General features: G+C 41.6%; 1 protein-coding gene across 3 annotated transcripts in view; it reads right to left on the bottom strand.

Annotated features, from left to right (window-relative positions):
* The window catches only part of msh4 (mutS homolog 4), a 57,542-nt gene that overhangs the window by 16,489 nt on the left and 20,365 nt on the right, over positions 1-20,688 (bottom strand). For 2 of the 3 annotated variants that reach the window (XM_031900873.1, XM_031900875.1), the window contains exons 9-12: positions 18,926-19,000; positions 17,961-18,025; positions 11,502-11,671; positions 2,122-2,258 (exon numbers count right to left, since the gene is read on the bottom strand). In XM_031900873.1, the coding sequence (XP_031756733.1) occupies positions 2,122-2,258; positions 11,502-11,671; positions 17,961-18,025; positions 18,926-19,000 (447 nt within the window). The remainder of the gene's footprint in view (positions 1-2,121; positions 2,259-11,501; positions 11,672-17,960; positions 18,026-18,925; positions 19,001-20,688) is intronic. The other variant, XM_031900874.1, reaches the window with a different exon arrangement.

Below are 20,688 nucleotides of genomic sequence, written 5' to 3'. Positions count from 1 at the left end.
AAGTGTGCATAAAGGCTGCCTAATAGCCAATCTTAGCCCTTATTTGGCACCTCCATGAATCTTTATGATGCTTGTTTTGCTCTCCAAGTTTTACATTTGACTGTGGCTCACAGTTACATAGGGTTGAAAAAAGACCATCAAGTTCAACCCTTCCAAATAAACCCAGCACACACAAACCTATAATGACCTATCTATACACTCACATACATAAACCATATATACCTACATCAATACTGACTGTAGAGTTTAGTATCACAATAGCCTTGGATACTAAGCTTGTTGAAGAAATTATCCAAGCCCCTCTTAAAGACAAACAGTAATCTGCCATTACAACATCACTAGGAAGGGCATTCCACAACCTCACTGCCCTCATCGTAAAAACCCACCAAATGAAAGTTCCGTTCCTCCAATCTAAAGGGGTGGGAACTGGTGCACTGGCGAACATCCCCTATCTGCCTATAATCCCCTCTAATGTTGTTGTACAGAGAAATCATGTTCCCTCGCAAGTGACTTTTTTCCAGAAAAAACAACCCCAACCTTGACAGTCTAACCTCATAGTTTAAATCTTTCATCCCCTTTACCAGTTTAGTTGCCTGTGTCTGTACTCTCTTCTGCTCATTAATAATCTTTTTAAGGGCTGGAGCCCAAAACTGCACAACATGCTCAAGGTGAGGCCTTACCAGAGACTTATAAAGAGGCAAAATTATTTTTCAACCCTTAAGTCAATGCCCTTTTTTATACAAGATATCACTTTATTTGCTTTAGTATGCACAGAATGACACTGCCTGAAATTAGACCACTACAAAAAAACCCTAGATCCTTCTCCATTAAGGGTAGCCCCAAACACTACCATTTAGTGTATAACTTGCATTTATATTATTTCTACCAAAGTGCATAACTTTGCACTTGTTAACATTGAGCCTCATTTTCCATTTTGCTGCCCAATTTTCCAATTTAATAAAATCGCTCTGCAAAGTGGCAGCATCCTGCATTGAACTTATAGTTTTGCAAAATTTAGTATCATCAGCAGAAATAGAAGTAAGAAAAGGGTTGGTAAAAAAGGTTGGGGACCCCTGGCTTAAAAGCTTAAATGTCTTTGACAGCTTAAGAGGTCACATCTCACAAGCTTATATTAGTTATATAAAAGTTTAAACTTCACTTGCAACTGCAATTATGATATTACCATTTTAGGTTAAATTAGTAAAAGACCAAGTGGGTTCTTAAAGGAATACTTCCATGAGAAAAGGTGTTTTTTTTTTTTTTCAAAACGCATCACTTAATAGAGCCTTTCCTGCAGAATCCTGCATTGAAATCCTTATTTAAAAATGCAGATTTTTTATATTTAATTTTGAAACTTCACATGGGGCTAGCCATATTCTTCATTTCCCAGGCTGATACTGCCATGTGGCTTGTGCCTTAATAAACTTCAGTCACTCATTACTGCTGCGCTGCAAGTTGGAGTGTTACCACCCCCCCCTCCCTCCCACCCACCCCAGCAGCTGATCAGCAGAACAATGGGAAGGTAGCAAGATAGCAGCTCCCAGTAGATCAGAATAGTACTCAATAGTAAGAAATCCAAGTCCAGCTTGGGACTCCTCCAGTTACATGGGAGCAGGAGAAACAATAGGCTATCTAAAAGCAGTTCTAATGTGTAGCACTGACTTCTTCTCAAAGCTCAGACTCAGGCACAATGCACTGAGATGGCTGCCTACATACCAATATTACAGCTAAAAAAATATATTTGTTGGTTCAAGAATAAAATTTTAAAAGGTGGAGGGAATTATTTGCTATGTAAACGGTGTAATTCAGAAATAAAAATCATGACAGAATTAATTTAATGGCTTAGGAGATTTTGTAGGAGACAATCAGTTCTCAATATATTTTTTTCCATTTGCAATGGAGGTAACACTTTGCTGCCATTAGGTTTCGGATCCCGCCTAGTTCACATTCCTGGCAGAATGATTAAAAAAAATCCTTTTTGTCACATAAACACAGAAATTGAAAATTTTTCGCCAGAATTAGGATTCAGTTTGGAATTCAGCCAAATCTGTCACAAAGGATTCGGAGTTCAGCCGGTTTCCAAAATAGTGTATTCGATGCATCCCTAAATTATGAACATACCTTTACAAATTCTGAAGGAAGCTGATTAGTTGTTGGCATGTTTGCATCTATATTCATTTGAATAAAAAAGCCTCTAGCAGTGTTAAAACTTGTTTTTAGGGATAGGTTATATTTTTCAGACAACTGGGAAATCAAGCCTGAATTAAAAAAAAAAAAATCTGATTTTACTGCAGAACATTTAGAGTACCCATTCAGCATTCATCATTTTCTGATATCTATTAAATTTCATTATGCACTTTTATTATAGAGGTTACACACACACACTATACTCTTGTAAATAATAATACAAATAATGGTACAGTTACCTCTGAGAATAAAGTCTCCAGATTCTATTACATACAGTAAGAGGCAGTGGGAACTTTAGCCCCAAATACATTATATGCCAAGGCAATGGCTCCTGACACCCCACATTTTCCCATAGTCTTCCAAAAACAATTAACCTGAAGACTGGAAAAGCTTTTAGCATTGCATTGATCAAATGAATTCAGAAATTGCTAAAAATGCTCCTATGCTCCATCTAGTGGTAGAAAGAGAATAACGTCCAAGCAGGAGATAAAGGAGCACTACTAACCACCACTTATTGGGGCTGATTTACTAACCCACGAATCCGACCCGAATTGGAAAAGTTCCGACTTGAAAACGAACATTTTGCGATTACTTTGCGATTTTTTCGTATGCTTTGCGATTTTTTCGGATTCTGTACGAATTTTTCGTTACCAATACGATTTTTGCGTAAAAACGCGAGTTTTTCGTATCCATTACGAAAGTTGCGTAAAAAGTTGCGCATTTTTTGTAGCGTTAAAACTTACGCGAAAAGTTGCGCATTTTTCGCGTAAGTTTTAACGCTACGCAAAATGCGCAACTTTTTACGCAACTTTCGTAATGGATAGGAAAACTCGCGTTTTTACGCAAAAATCGTATTGGATCTGAAAAATTCGTAAAGAATCCGAAAAAATCGCAAAACATACGAAAAAATCGCAAAGTACCGATCATTACGAAAAAAACGCAATCGGACTCCAATCGACCCGTTCGTGGGTAAGTAAATCAGCCCCATAGAGTTGTATAGGAGAAACTATAGGTGCCTAAAAGGGCTTGCATTGTGCTTTGCTGGCTTTTTCTGAAAACACACGATCATGCATGATGAACTGAGATGGCCTACACACTATTATTAAAACTAACCATCATTACAACTAAAAACATATTGATTTGAGAATTAAATTATAAATGGAAATGCAGTATATTAAAAATGACACCATAACAATCATGACAGAATGTCTTTAAGTACAAATTAGAGAAGTGTAAACATTAATTACAACTTTCATGTTATTCTGCCACATTCCAAGTGAATATGTAAAAAACTTTTTGGGTGAGTGTGTTTGCTACAATGCACAAAATGCGCTTGTTTTTCCATTTTTGTTTATTCATAAATCTTTCATTAATTCTGCAGTATTCTCCTTCCTAGTGATATAGATAGATTTATAGATAGATAGATTCTATTATGGAGATAGAAACCTAGTTGTAATATGACACTGCCCACATAAACATTTTTTTTTCTATTATGGAGATTATATATAGTAGGAGTGAAAGTGAATGTCCATACACCACCGAGGTGATGCACATAATCACACTGAATCAACTTAGATATTCAAATATTGAAAGATATCAAATGTTGCAAGTGCACTTGTATTTTCTCATCACTTGCATTTTAGCTGCAGTTGCAAAATGATGTGATAAACAGCAAAATAAATATTAATGCTGGAAATCTGCATAACATTCTGCATTGTTAGAAAAAAAAACATGCAGATTGTTACATTTTTATTACTAAATGAGGCAAATACCATTCTGTCTATAAGGGTGCACTCTGTTATATGGGTCTGTTATTAGAGATGTAGCGTACTGTTCGCCGGCGAACTAATTCGCGCGAACATCGGGTGTTCGCAAGTCCGCAAATTCGCGAACTTTTGGCGATGTTCGCCATTTGGGTTCGCCTTAGCTGGCAGCTCTCCCTCCTGGACCACCCCCCCCAACCCTGGACCACTCCCTTCCATATATAAACCGAAGCCCAGCAGCCATTTTACATTCTGCCTGTGTGTGTTTGAAGAGATAGTGTAGGGAGAGAAGCTGTGCAGGGATTTGAGGGAGAGTTTAGGTAGCTTTGCTGGGTCTGACTAGTGAATGTGATCTGCTTTCTACTGCTCTGTATTAGCAGCACATAGGGAGAGATTTGTGCAGGGATTTGAGGGAGAGTTAAGGTAGCTTTACTGAGTCTGACTAGTGAATGTGATCTGCTTTCTACTGCTCTGTATTAGCAGCACATAGGGAGAGATTTGTGCAGGGATTTGAGGGAGAGTTTAGGTAGCTTTGCTGAGTCTGACTAGTGAATGTGATCTGCTTTCTACTGCTCTGTATTAGCAGCACATAGGGAGAGATTTGTGCAGGGATTTGAGGGAGAGTTTAGGTAGCTTTGCTGAGTCTGACTAGTGAATGTGATCTGCTTTCTACTGCTCTGTATTAGCAGCACATAGTGAGAGATTTGTGCAGGGATTTGAGGGAGAGTTTAGGTAGCTTTGCTGAGTCTGACTAGTGAATGTGATCTGCTTTCTACTGCTCTGTATTAGCAGCACATAGTGAGAGATTTGTGCAGGGATTTGAGGGAGAGTTTAGGTAGCTTTGCTGAGTCTGACTAGTGAATGTGATCTGCTTTCTACTGCTCTGTATTAGCAGCACATAGGGAGAGAGCTGTGTCCAAGTGTGCAGGGATTTGAGGGAGAGTTTAGGTAACTATTAGTCTAGCTGTGTTGGGGACTGGTGTGCTGCTCCTAGTAGTTCACCACCAGCACCAACCAGAGATCGCTTTTGTTTTATTATTATTTTTTTTTTCATTTATCTTATTAGATATTAGATATATATATTATATATATATATATTAAATATAGATATTTAGATATTTATTAAGACATTCTGTCTAAAAATAACAATAGTAATTCCGTGTCCAGAAACATCACCTGAGTGACGTTTTTCCACCAGCAATACTATATCCACTACTGTATACTTTGCCATTGCAGGCCTTGTTGTTGCCACTGTCTTTTTCAACCAAGTGCCACCTAGCTGTGTGAGCTTTTGCACATTCTGTCTAAAAATAACAATAGTAATTCCGTGTCCAGAAACATCACGCGAGTGACGTTTTTCCACCGGCAATACTACATCCACTACTGTATACTTTGCCATTGCAGGCCTTGTTGTTGCCACTGTCTTTTTCAACCAAGTGCCACCTAGCTGTGTGAGCTTTTGCACATTCTGTCTAAAAATAACAATAATAATTCCGTGTCCAGAAACATCACCTGAGTGACGTTTTTCCACCGGCAATACTACATCCACTACTGTATACTTTGCCATTGCAGGCCTTGTTGTTGCCACTGTCTTTTTCAACCAAGTGCCACCTAGCTGTGTAAGCTTTTGCACATTCTGTCTAAAAATAACAATAGTAATTCCGTGTCCAGAAACATCACGCGAGTGACGTTTTTCCACCGGCAATACTACATCCACTACTGTATACTTTGCCATTGCAGGCCTTGTTGTTGCCACTGTCTTTTTCAACCAAGTGCCACCTAGCTGTGTGAGCTTTTGCACATTCTGTCTAAAAATAACTATAGTAATTCCGTGTCCAGAAACATCACGCGAGTGACGTTTTTCCACCGGCAATACTACATCCACTACTGTACACTTTGCCATTGCAGGCCTTGTTGTTGCCACTGTCTTTTTCAACCAAGTGCCACCTAGCTGTGTGAGCTTTTGCACATTCTGTCTAAAAATAACAATAATGATTCCGTGTCCAGAAACATCACCTGAGTGACGTTTTTCCACCGGCAATACTACATCCACTACTGTATACTTTGCCATTGCAGGCCTTGTTGTTGCCACTGTCTTTTTCAACCAAGTGCCACCTAGCTGTGTAAGCTTTTGCACATTCTGTCTAAAAATAACAATAGTAATTCCGTGTCCAGAAACATCACGCGAGTGACGTTTTTCCACCGGCAATACTACATCCACTACTGTATACTTTGCCATTGCAGGCCTTGTTGTTGCCACTGTCTTTTTCAACCAAGTGCCACCTAGCTATGTGAGCTTTTGCACATTCTGTCTAAAAATAACTACAGTAATTCCGTGTCCAGAAACATCACGCGAGTGACGTTTTTCCACCGGCAATACTACATCCATTACTGTATACTTTGCCATTGCAGGCCTTGTTGTTGCCACTGTCTTTTTCAACCAAGTGCCACCTAGCTGTGTGAGCTTTTGCACATTCTGTCTAAAAATAACAATAGTAATTGCGTGTCCAGAAACATCATCCAAGTTGTTGTTGTTTTGTAAAAATAAAAAAAATGCCAGGCAAAGGCAGGCTGCCACGCAGAGGCACTAGGGGCCGTGCTGCTATGATATCCTGTGGCCCTAGGAAATTGCCCAGTTTTCCGAAGGCACTTACCCTGAACTCCCAAAATGCTGAAGAGGTAGTTGACTGGCTTACACAGCACACCCCATCCTCTACTGTTTCTAACTTTGCCACAACATCCTCATCCTCCTCTGCTATGGGCACCCCACGTACCACTTCCTCCACCACCGCTGCCCCTTCTTCACTGGAGTCAGAGGAGTTATTTACTCATGAGTTTGTTGAACTGAGTGATGCACAACCATTATTGCCAGAAGAAGATGAAGGAGATGAGGACGTTACACCAGATATCATAATTCAGGCAGGCAACACAACAGAGATGGACATAAGGTGTGATGAGGTCCCCGCTGCTGCTGTCTTCTGTGAGCTGTCAGAAGAAATTGATGCATCTGAGGAGAATGATGATGAGGAGATTGATATTTTGTGGGTGCCCACAAGAAGAGAGCAAGAGGAGGATAGTTCAGATGGAGAGACGGAGAGTCAGAGAGGCAGGAGGAGAATAAGACTTAGAAGAAGCAGGGACAGCTCCCAGGGGGACAGTAGGGCAACAACATGAATTTGCACCTGTGGTCAGCCAGCCAACGCACCCGCCAACTTCTACTGTTACTGCTAGAAAGCCCACATCAAAAGGCTCAGCAGTGTGGCATTTTTTTGTGTGTGCCTCTGACAAAAGCGCTGTAATTTGCAATGAGTGCAGTCAGAAACTGAGTCTTGGGAAGCCCAACACTCACTTAGGTACAACTGCTATGCGAAGGCACATGAATGCCAAACACAAAGCACTATGGGAGCAACACCTCAAAGGCAGCAGCCAAACGCTAAGCCACCCTCCTTCTGCTCCAGCATCTTACTGCTCTACCTCTGCTGTCCTTGACCCGTCTCAACCACCCTCCACTCCGCCTTCCACCTTGACGACCAGTTCCTGCACATCTGCCCCCAGCCAAGTTTCTGTGAGGGCCATGTTTGAGCGTAAGAAACCAATGCCTCCGAGTCATCCCCTTGCCCGGCGTCTGACAGCTGGATTGTCTGCACTCTTAGCCCGCCAGCTTTTACCATACAAGCTGGTGGACTCTGAGGCTTTCCACCAATTTGTAGCAATTGGGACACCGCAGTGGAAGGTACCCAGCCGCAATTTTTTTTCACAGAAGGGAATACCACACCTGTACCAGCATGTGCAGAGCCAAGTCACCGCATCTCTGTCATTTAGTGTTGGGGCAAAGGTCCATATGACTACTGACACATGGTCCTCCAAGCATGGTCAGGGCAGGTATGTCACCTACACTGCCCACTGGGTGAACCTGGTGATGGCTGGGAAGCAGGGAATGCGTGGTTCAACAACAGTGGAGTTGGTGTCACCGTCACGGGTTGCATGCGGGTCTGCCACCACCTCTACTCCTCCTTTGCTCTCTAACTCGTCTTCTAAGTCGTCTTCTAAGTCGTCTTCTAACTCGTCTTCTAACTTGGCTTCTTCCTCCTCTGCTGCTGTGTCCTCCTCCACACCTGGAGGAGGAATAGGCTATTCGACGTGCCAGGTACGCCGTTGTCATGCTGTCTTGGGCATGACGTGCCTAGAAAGCAGAAACCATACCGGATCTGCACTCCTGTCATCTCTGCACTCACAGGCCGATCGGTGGCTGACCCCACACCAACTGAAAATCGGAAAAGTGGTGTGTGACAACGGAAGCAATCTGTTGGCAGCACTGAGACTGGGCAATTTAACACATGTGCCCTGCATGGCACATGTTTTAAATTTGATAGTCCAACGGTTTGTCTCGAAGTACCCAGGATTGCAGGACATTCTCAGGCAGTCCAGGAAGGTGTCTGGCCATTTCAGACGTTCCTACACAGCCATGGCACGCCTTGCTGACATTCAGCGGCGGCACAATTTGCCAGTCAGGCGTTTAATTTGCAACAGCCAGACTCGCTGGAATTCCACGCTAATGATGTTTGAACGTCTGCTGCAACAACAAAGAGCCGTCAATGAATACCTATTTGAACTGGGTGGTAGGACTGGATCTGCAGAGCTGGGGATTTTTTTCCCCCGTTACTGGGTGCTTATGCGCGACGCCTGCAGGCTGATGCGCCCTTTTGACGAGGTCACACATATGGTTAGTCGCACTGAAGGCACCATCAGCGACCTAATACCCTTTGCTTTTTTTCTTGAGCGTGCCGTGCGACGAGTGACAGATGATGCTGTAGACCAGCGTGACCAAGAGCATGATTTCTGGGCGGAATCACCAGAACGTTCCCAGGCACCTGCTGCAACGCAGGGAGAGGTGTCAGAAGTGGAGTCAGAGGAGGAAGGTGGCTTTGTGGAGGCGGAAGACCAACAGGAGCAGGCTTCCCGGGGGGCTTGTGGTCACCTTTTGGGGAGCCCTGGTCTTGTACGTGGCTGGGGGGAGGAGACGGTGGTGGATGAGGACGTAGTCCTTGATAACGAGGAAGGGGAGATGGATACCTCTGCATCCAACCTTGTGAGAATGGGGTCTTTCATGCTGTCATGCCTGTTGAAGGACCCCTGTATCAAGAGGCTTAAGGAGAAGGACCTGTACTGGGTGGCAACGCTACTAGACCCTCGTTACAAGCATAAAGTGGCAGAAATGTTACCAACGTACCGCAAGTCCGAAAGGATGCTGCATTTCCAAACCAGCCTGCAAAACATGTTGTACAATGCTTTTAAGGGTGAAGTCACTCCACATTCCAGGGGCAGAAATGCCGGTAATCCTCCCACGAGCACACCTGCAAGGACAATGCACTTTGGCCACTCTGTAACGTCAGACATGCAAAGTTTTTTCAGTCCAACGCAGCGCCAGGACCCTTCTGGATCCACCCTCCGAGAACGCCTCGACCGGCAGGTAGCAGACTACCTGGCATTAACTGCAGATATTGACACTCTGAGGAGCGAAGAACCCCTGGACTACTGGGTGCGCAGGCTTGATCTGTGGCCAGAGCTGTCACAATTTGCCATAAATCTCTTGTCTTGCCCTGCCTCAAGTGTCCTCTCAGAAAGGACCTTCAGTGCAGCAGGAGGGATTGTAACTGAGAAGAGAACTCGCCTAGGTCACAAAAGTGTTGATTACCTGACCTTTATTAAAATGAATGAGGCATGGATCTCGGAGGGTTACTGCACGCCGGAAGACTTGTTCTGACTGCCCATGCAGCTGTCCTTCTCTGCACGCCGCTTGACACCACACACAGCTGTCCTTTAGCGTCCTCCTCCACCACCGTACAAACTAGGGTGCAAATCCTACTGGCTTAATTTTAAGCCAAACTTTTTGGACAGGTAAATCCTGAATTTTTCTGTCTTCTGTGCTTGGCACCCTATCTTAGTTCTTTGAAAGGGTTTGCCTGGGGCATGGTTGTGATACCATTTATCTAACATATTTTCTCTGTCTTCTGTGCTTGGCACGCTATATTCATTTTTTTAAAGGGTTTGCCTGGGGATTGGTTATGATACCATCTATCTTTGATGTTTTTTCTGTCTTCTGTGCTTGGCACGCTATCTTCATTTTTTTAAAGGGTTTGCCTGGGGATTGGTTATGATACCATCTATCTTTGATGTTTTTTCTGTCTTCTGTGCTTGGCACGCTATCTTCATTTTTTTAAAGGGTTTGCCTGGGGATTGGTTATGATACCATCTATCTTTGATATTTTTTCTGTCTTCTGTGCTTGGCACGCTATCTTCATTTTTTAAAGGGTTTGCCTGGGGATTGGTTATGATACCATCTATCTTTGATGTTTTTTCTGTCTTCTGTGCTTGGCACGCTATCTTCATTTTTTTAAAGGGTTTGCCTGGGGATTGGTTATGATACCATCTATCTTTGATGTTTTTTCTGTCTTCTGTGCTTGGCACGCTATCTTCATTTTTTAAAGGGTTTGCCTGGGGATTGGTTATGATACCATCTATCTTTGATGTTTTTTCTGTCTTCTGTGCTTGGCACCCTATCTTAGTTCTTTTAAAGGGTTTGCCTGGGGCATGGTTATGATACCATCTATCTAACATTTTTTCTGTCCTCTGTGCTTCAGTGGCTGCGACAAAAAAAACATAATTTTTCAGGAATGTACACATTCCTGATTTTTCAGGGTTCTGCAACAGCGGCAAAATCGTATCTTTTATGGTCACCACAGGTGATCAAAAAGGTAGGACAAAACTGGGCCCACACTGCAGAATCAGTGTTTTTTGGTTCACGTCACTGTACATTTAATTAACTCTGCCAGACCGTGCACGTGCGCACAAGCACGGTGACTGCTAAACACACCACTACAGAAATATTCCCACCGACAGGACGAACGTCCTGGAGGTGACAAGCAACTAGTAAAAACTATTATTCGCTCACTTGACGGTATCATTAAAGCTTTTTGCGTTTTTTTTCGTTGCAGTAAACGCGGCGTTTTGTCTTTGCGTGTGAACCGGCCGTAACCTTTACACGACTTGATTGGCATGTAGACGCCGGACTTTTTAAAGCAGTTTATTACATAAGTTTAGGAATGTAGTGTGATTTCTGCCCTTTACAGCACAAAACGCAACGCTGTGTCAACAACTTAATTTTCAGATAAATTTTTGCCCTTGATCCCCCTCCTGCATGCCACTGTCCAGGTTGTGGCACCCTTTAAACAACTTTAAAATCAGTTTTCTGGCCAGAAATGGCTTTTCTAGGTTTTAAAGTTCGCCTTCCCATTGAAGTCTATGGGGTTCACAAAGTTTGCGAACGTTCGCACTTTTTGCCGAAAGTTCTCGAACGGGTTCGCGAACTTTTTTGGCGAGGTTCGCTACATCTCTATCTGTTATATCTAGGAATGACCATTTCTCAACAAGATGTTCAACTACATTTATGAGACTGTTGCTACTTTACTGCATAATAGTAAGATGTATGATTTCTTACTATTACTACCAACACAATCTGAATTATATATTTTAAAAGCGCCAAAAACATACCAGAAATATCATCTACAATTTCAGCATACGCCCTCCTGTCAATATCAAGGAGTTCATTGATGTTTTCTTTGACTGCATAGCATTTTTGAGTTCTGGTACTCAGACATCCTTTTGTGTATCTAGTATCATCATTAATTACAGCTCCAATTTTTTCAAGAATTATGCCAAACCTGATAAACCAGAATAAATAAATTTGTTATTTACATTTATGTTCACTTATTTTCGTGTGCTGCTAAGAAACCACTTAATGAAGGCTTTTTAATAAAACCAACTCAAGAGAAGTTCAAAAGAAATTAGAACATGTAAAAAAAAACACCTGGACCTGATGATATTCATACCAGAGTACAAAAGGAGTTTATCTCTGGGATTCCAAACCCCTTTATTTAGGACTCACTGTTTGGCATGGCGACAAGAAGTTTTTTAGTTGTTAATGCAGTGCTATTATTTAGAAAGGTTTTCCATTCTCAGGCTGACATTTATAGGCCTGTTAGCATGATGTCAGGGATAAGATATTGGAATATGAAAAAGAAAGGGAACTACATGCTAAGGGAGGTGAAGGCCCCCAAATGCTGAGGTGGTAATGGCTATATAAATGGGTTAAGAACCACAACAATTTAAAAGTGTGCAAAGCTACTATTCTTTATATTTTTCTCTAGTGGCCATGCTACTAGAGAGTGGTACTACTAAAGAACTTAGCAACAATGATTCTGTTAAAAAAAAATATTTCAGACACAGAGCCAAAGTTATTGGTTTGCTGCTTCTAGTCAACTGACAGAAAATCAGCACTGGTGAACTGTCCCTGGCAGGGCTGTGGAGTTGGTAGATAAATTCTCCGACTCCGACTCCTCAGTTTCTGATACTCCTCTGTTTTTAATATGCTAATGTATTTTATACATCCAGGAAGGGGAAAGGGCACTTAAAACACAACTGAACTGATAATAAACTGATAGACAATTGTATCTATACTCCTACTCCTAATGATTTCCCTAGAATCCTATAGTCATGTTTAAAGTTTAAGCTAACATTACAGCTGAATTACAGCAGTTTTTAAAATGTTTTAAAGCTTCAGTCTTAAAGGAACAGTAACACAAAAAATAAAAGAGCTTTAAAGTAATAAAAATATAATGCACTGCCCTGCACAGGTAAAACTGGTGTGTTTGCTACAGGTCAACTACTATAATTTATATAATAAGCTGCTGTGTAGCCATGGGGGCAGCCATTCAAGCTGGAAAAAAGGCGAAAAGGCACAGGTTACATAGCAGATAACAGACAAGTTCTGTAGAATACAATAGTGTTTTATCTGTTATCTGCTATGTGCCTGTGCCTTTTCTCCTTTGAATGGCTGCCCCCATGGCTACACAGCAGCTTACTTATATAAACTATAGTAGGGTTTCTGTAGCAAACACCCCAGCTGTACCGGTGCAGGAATGGCTGCCCCTGGGGATACACAGCGGGGTATTTATATAAACTATAGTAGGGTTTCTGTAGCAAACACCCCAGCTGTACCGGTGCAGGAATGGCTGCCCCCGGGGCTACACAGCGGGGTATTTATATAAACTATAGTAGGGTTTCTGTAGCAAACACCCCAGCTGTACCGGTGCAGGAACGGCTGCCCCCGGGGCTACACAGCGGGTTATTTATATAAACTATAGTAGGGTTTCTGTAGCAAACACCCCAGCTGTACCGGTGCAGGAACGGCTGTCCCCGGGGCTACACAGCGGGGTATTTATATAAACTATAGTAGGGTTTCTGTAGCAAACACCCCAGCTGTACCGGTGCAGGAATGGCTGCCCCCGGGGCTACACAGCGGGGTATTTATATAAACTATAGTAGGGTTTCTGTAGCAAACACCCCAGCTGTACCGGTGCAGGAACGGCTGCCCCCGGGGCTACACAGCGGGGTATTTATATAAACTATAGTAGGGTTTCTGTAGCAAACACCCCAGCTGTACCGGTGCAGGAATGGCTGCCCCCGGGGCTACACAGCGGGGTATTTATATAAACTATAGTAGGGTTTCTGTAGCAAACACCCCAGCTGTACCAGTGCAGGAATGGTTGCCCCCGGGGCTACACAGCGGGGGTATTTATATAAACTATAGTAGGGTTTCTGTAGCAAACACCACAGCTGTACCAGTGCAGGAATGGCTGCCCCCAGGGCTACACAGCGGGGTATTTATATAAACTATAGTAGGGTTTCTGTAGCAAACACCCCAGCTGTACCGGTGCAGGAATGGCTGCCCCCGGGGCTACACAGCGGGGTATTTATATAAACTATAGTAGGGTTTCTGTAGCAAACACCCCAGCTGTACCGGTGCAGGAATGGCTGCCCCCGGGGCTACACAGCAGGGTATTTATATAAACTATAGTAGGGTTTCTGTAGCAAACACCCCAGCTGTACCAGTGCAGGAATGGCTGCCCCCGGGGCTACACAGCAGGGTATTTATATAAACTATAGTAGGGTTTCTGTAGCAAACACCACAGCTGTACCAGTGCAGGAATGGCTGCCCCCGGGGCTACACAGCGGGGTATTTATATAAACTATAGTAGGGTTTCTGTAGCAAACACCCCAGCTGTACCAGTGCAGGAATGGCTGCCCCTGGGGCTACACAGAGGGGTATTTATATAAACTATAGTAGGGTTTCTGTAGCAAACACCCCAGCTGTACCAGTACAGGAATGGCTGCCCCCGGGGCTACACAGCAGGGTATTTATATAAACTATAGTAGGGTTTCTGTAGCAAACACCCCAGCTGTACCAGTGCAGGAATGGCTGCACCTGGGGCTACACATGGGGGTATTTATATAAACTATAGTAGGGTTTCTGTAGCAAACACCCCAGCTGTACCAGTGCAGGAACGGCTGCCCCCGGGGCTACACAGCGGGGTATTTATATAAATTATAGTAGATTTTCTGAAGTAAACACACAGTGCAGGGCAGCAGCACATTATATTTTAGTTACTTTTATACACTTTCATTTTTTGGTGTTACTGTTCCTTTAAACTATTGACTATCCATTCCCTTCACGTATACAAATATTTCTAGTCCTGCAAATTTTTTTTACTTAATTAGTTATCAGTGAGAGTTAGGGTGGGTTCCCAATGGGCATTGGGTTCCCTGTAACAGGGGAACACGACGCAGTGGAGCTGCCGCATTTTAACTGTGCGTTACATCCCATTTAGTGAAGCATACAGTCAATGAAAAGCATGCTTCATGGTCGCTCAACGTGTTTGTTTATGCACTGCGTGCATTGGGCTTTATTCTTATAGCAGAGAAGTAATTAATTATGACTGTTTGTGAATTGGGACATTTAAACTTGCTTTATTTTTTTTTTATATTCCCATTTAAATTTAGTAGGAGTCGGAGTCGGAGTCGGTTCACTTTTTGCCGACTCCGGCTCCGAGTACCCAAAATTGCCTCCGACTCCTTGACTCCGACTCCACAGCCCTGGTCCCTGGGAGTTATTTCTTACCAGAGGTGACCTTCAGAATTTATCAGGTTGGGACTGTTGTGGTGGCCTGGTCACTGTTTGTCCCTGTATAGTAACTGATTTTCTTTTCCCCGTAACTTGGGGTTCTTCAAACAACCACAGCTTGGTGGTCCTCTTTACTGCATACTCAACAATGAATACAATATGAGAAAAGCTATCCACTACACTTTGTGGAAACATAGATGTTCCCTATTCCCCTTGATAAAGAGCTGTACTAATCTAGGGCACAATGTTAAGTCAAATCTGGTTGTTTAGGTGGCCTCATTGAGTTTACTACTTTAGTGAGCTGGTCAATCTTTTCTGTCAACCGGAGTACGATATCAGTTTTGATCTTACTATTCGTTTGTATTTCTCTACTGTTTATATCTGACGACAAGAGTTTCATCGCTTGCCAAACGTCATTATGTTTATGATCTATGCCCTGGTACACTGTGTGCAAAAATATTGTAACATGCATGCAAATAAGGACTGTGCAAATGTCACCTCCAGCCTGCAGATGGCAACCTTAGACAATCTGGAAACAGTAAGGCTGATACCATGTGACTTTGCAAGGAGAGATGGGAAAGAGGAAGTCAAGGCAATAAGGCAAGGAGAGAGCATGCACAGATCTGGCAGCAGGGAGAAAGACCCCCTGGGATGCATGGAAAAAGTGCAGGAAAGGCTGCACCCACTGCAGGTTCCCCTTAGTGTGCCAGTAAGTGTCAGTCAGGGAAGGATTTTACTCTCCTTGCACCTTAGGACCATTAGGTTCCAGTTCCAATAGGCCCTCACTGTAACTAGTGCAGATTTAGGGCCCAGTTAGGGATTTAGGGAATTGTTTTATAAGAACCAGAAGGTTCAGTAGTCAGGTCCCTTCTTTGATCAGAGTAGGTTAGAGCCCCAGGTTCCAGTGCCCGTTAGAGTCAGTCACCCCCGCTTAGTGGCCCAGTTTTACCCAAGAGGAGAACCAGGACTAAATACTGGACACTGTAATTCCTGGGAACACTGGATAGATTTCCATCACCGGATTATAAATCTAATGTACTGGATTTTATGGATTACCTTGGATTACAGATAAGTGCGCACCAACATAAAGTGTCCCCAGCGACCAGGCCTGAACTCTCAGTTATATGTGGTGCACCACAGGGGTTAACAAATTGTATTTCTGTATTGGTTTGTTCTTACTGATATTATTTGCACTTGTTCTCTTATGGTTTTCATTTACCTGTTCTAGTAAAATAGAGAGTGCTGCATTCACTCTCACCATAAATTCAGCAAGTGTGTCATTTCTACTTTGTACCAGGCTGTTAAAGGAACCATACCTTGCCAGGCTACCCAGAAGGTAACAAAATTTGGTACAATATATCCTGAAATGTATCTGGGTGATATTTAAAGCCAGCATCTACATGTTTGGATGTCTTTTTAACCCCATGATCTGGTATAGGAATCTGTGCTGTTCTTTTCCCCAAAGTGTGATTGTAGGAAACCCTTCAATTCAGCCACACTCATATTATTGGTGTTTATAAGCATATATTTGAAATCGCAAGGACTTAATATTCTAAGCACACCCTTAACAATTTCTGTTTTACTGAAGTTTTCCTTTATTCCCTGATCTATTTTTTTGCAGATACTGTTGTAAGTGATATTGGTCGTGTCATCGCTACTTGCAGATACTGTTGTAAGTGATATTGGTCGTGTCATCACTACTTGCAGATACTGTTGTAAGTGATATTGGTCGTGTCTCACTACTTGATCTTCCTGTTCTTTAAACTCTTTGCGTTTAAGGTAGTGAAAATCCCTTTTGGAGATTTCTCTCCCAGTTATGTAGTGTTTGTCTGAGTCTGCTTGGTTGCTATGGGAGTTGTCTGCTTTAAGATTTAGGGAGGACACTGCATGGGCTGAGCTGAAAGTGCGTGCATGCACTGGAAGAGTGTTCTCCTTATATCTCCAGAGACTGGAAGTGATCCCTGAGTACTGTCTTAGCAAGCATGGGTTCCCAGGGCATCAACCAATGACTTGTCATTTGTTTGTTTGCTGCCGGTACATTTGTGCTATTGGAGGGCAGAACAAAGGGCACTATACTAGAAATTAATATTTCAGCTACCACTGCGGTCTGTCCTGTGCTCTGTAATTCTACCCCTTTGGTACTCACATTACTGTATAGACTGGCATTGCTCTCAAAAATTAAAACATCAATGGCATCTTTCAGTAGGAACAGTTCAGCCATTCTCCTATCCTTTGATTCCAACAACTGCTTACTATAAATGAATGAATGTACTCTAAGCTCTTCATTCCCATCTTAAGCTTTGATGGGTCTATATCCGATATTGCCAATATTTTGGCAATCTGGAGAAGTTTCTCTGCTGGCAAGGTGAGCAGGCTCTTCCTGATGCTCCACACCAAGTTCCTCCTCAAACTGACTCCTTCTCAATAGAGATCATCCTTTCTGGATACAGCTTTCAGACTCTGGTCTTTCTTATCCCTCAGTTTAGCAGGGCAGCACTTCACCAGCAGGTTTGATTATGCAGAAGTATATTTTACTGCATTTCAAATTACAAAACTTAAGGTTGTGTCAGCATGGTTTTATGTGCCTTTGATTTTGCCAGATAAAAGTCCTTGTCTTCTATGAGTAGGTGAGCAAAAGCCAAGATCTTGGCTTTTTTTCTACCTAGATATTGCTTGGGTGCCATGCATTTCAGATACTGGATCACACATGTGTATTTGTACTTGGATACAGAACTTGCTGATACATTACAAAGAATGTTCCATCAAGGTTCAGGTGGTAAAAGGGTCATGTGTTTCTTCAACACTACCGGAACCCAGAGTGGACTGATATAGGTGAACAGTGATAAGTAACCTGGAATATCCAGGAAAAAGAGCTGAAAGCAAATAATTCACAGAAAGTAAAGGGGACTGAAGCAGGAACCTAAATATTGTCAACACTATAATATGACATGACGTGTCAAAGATCAGATACTACAACTTACAAAACATACCTGTTGTCTTCTAAAGAATTATAGTAAGCCTTAAGAAGGGGTGTCTTACAATTCTTCAACGCAACCTATAAAAAAAAAAAAATCACACAATACATCACTGTAGTATATTAATGTTGCCCAGAGCACATAACTCTGCTACCTACCACAAGTTCTGGTCCTAGTGTCTAAAGAAAGGTAAGCATAGTAATATTTTTACTAGTCTGATGTTGGATAATCAAAAGACAGATTTGTCTATTGTTACCAAAAACTGAGTTAAAGTAAGATTTGGATGCATGATTCGGTAAAATATGTAAAAAGGAGCCCTGAAAGTAAGACTTCCTCAAGCCAGGTGTTCATTCCAGGGATTGTGTCCATGCAACCTGTCGCACCTTGTTCTAAAAAGCAGAATTAACTGGGATTTTTGTGCTAGGTAAATGCATACACTAAAAATATGCATAGTTCAAATAGTTGTTGCAGCATAAAATTACCCGAAAACGATTAGAGAAGGTGCTTGTTAAAAGACCAAACAGAAGACAATGCTGCATATAAAAGGTTTTTACCTTTTATATGCAGCATTGTCTTCTGTTTGGTATTCGTATCTTACACAAAAGCAGTAATACATACAGTATACTGAAATATATAGCACACAGAGTTTTGGTGACTAAAATGTTTTCTGATTACCACTCAACCCTGAAAAGAGAGATACCGCACACTAGTGTTTTAAAACTACATATTTTAGTATATGTATTATTAACAGAAATACCAGAGTTAAAACTTATGAATGGATATATTCCAGATTTAAATGTAATGTAATAGGAACTTATATAAGAGAGCTTGTTTCCATACTAAAATGATTAAAGTTTACTAACCTTTGGCAAAGGTTTCTGTCCCTTTGCAAAACTATGATAAGTGAGGCATAACAACTGGCATATTTTTTTTAATATTTAATATAAAATTTAAGAGAAACTATAAATAAAATAATTTACCTTTAATGGTTCCACTAGTTTTATGGTATGCTTCAGGGAGATAATATAGCTGATCTTTGTATCAGCAGCTTTATCCTGATAATCAAATAAAAAGTCCACTAAAACAGTTAACTGCTATAAGTAGATAAGATTGATTCATACTTATCTGTCAAAGGTTGCACATTGTATAAAAAAATTTTTTTTGCTAATTTTGTAGACAATCATGCCCATCAAACCTTTGTTTACTCTGTTTTTTAAAGAATGACCATATCAAATGGATATAAACAATGAACACTGCGATGCAATTTAGCCTGTAAATGGTGGGCACACTGTTATAGAAATGCAGAACAGAACCTGCAAATCAGTTTTATAAATGAGGTTCAAAATGCTAGCTTAGTTATGTGACCATGAGAGATCCAGGCAATTCTAAGGCTACCTTACTGAGGAGCTTCTCAGTTCTCTAGTACAGGTATGGAACCTGTTATCCAGAATGCTCGGGACCTGGGGTTTTCCAGAAAAGGGGTCCTTCTGTAATATAGATCTCCATGCTTTAAGTCTGATAAAAATTAATTTAAACACTAAATAAACCAAATAGAAAAGTACAAGATTATATTCTTTTAATACCGAGAAAGAGAGAATCATTTTTTAAGAATGTGAATTATTTGGATTTTTTTTGGATAACAGGTTTACAGATAATGGATCCCGTACCACTGTAGGTGAGCACACCTGGTGAAAGATGGATTTCATCCCAATATACTGAGATGTTAGTTTTTGGTGACAAGCAGATCCTTAAAGGAACAGTAACACCAAAAAATGAAAGAGCTTTAAAGTAATAAAAATCTAATGCACTGTTGCCCTGCACTGGTAAAACTGGTGTGTTTGCTACAGTAACACTACTATAATTTATATAATGAGCTGCTGTGTAGCCACGGGGGCAGCCATTCAAGCTGGAAAAAGGAGAAAAGGCACAGGTTACATAGCAGATAACAGATAAGTTCTGTAGAATACAATAGTGTTTTATCTGTTATCTGCTATGTGCCTGTGCCTTTTCTCCTTTGAATGGCTGCCGCCATGGCTACATAGCAGCTTATTTATATAAATTATAGTAGACTTTCTGAAGTAAACACACAACTTTTACCAGTGTAGGGCAGCAGTACATTATATTTTAGTTACTTTTATACACTTTCATTTTTTGGTGTTACTGTCCCTTTAATACAAATGACAGACTGTACAGTCACTTTAAGGGACTTCTCCATCACCGAAAAATACTGACGCAGAATAAGCCTTATGTGCCATGAGTCTAAAGAAAAAGCTGGAAGACTCTTGCCTTCCCCCCTGCTGGTTTTAAACCTTCAGCACAAGAAGTACCTTGTCAGCAAGGCTCAAAATTAAAAGTCTGTTAACTGACACACACTGTCCTAGGTGGGGAACCCCAAGTGACAGAAAAAGGATTGAATGGTAATAATAAATTCTGCTTTCTTCCATCTAAGTATTTGTAAACATAGGGACACAATAGATCTGTCCCTTTAAAACAACTAGTGACCGAAGAACAAAGGAACTGAGTGAGCTTAGATAGAAGCTGTTGAATTGTTTGCATTACTGTTTCCTCAAAATTTGCTTCTTTAAAAATCCAAAGTCAAAAATATCCAATATGTTAAACCTGATAAATGTAGGAATTGACACACAGATACTGTCACCTGGCCTTACTTGACCAATCTAATAGAAGTCAGAATTACTTTTTATACTTCTGCAGTGATCTTCCGAAGTATTTTTGGAAGCATGAG

Source organism: Xenopus tropicalis, chromosome 4 (assembly GCF_000004195.4).
Source record: "Xenopus tropicalis strain Nigerian chromosome 4, UCB_Xtro_10.0, whole genome shotgun sequence".
NCBI classification, from domain to species: domain Eukaryota; kingdom Metazoa; phylum Chordata; class Amphibia; order Anura; family Pipidae; genus Xenopus; species Xenopus tropicalis.
This window is presented reverse-complemented; position numbering and strand designations above follow the sequence as displayed.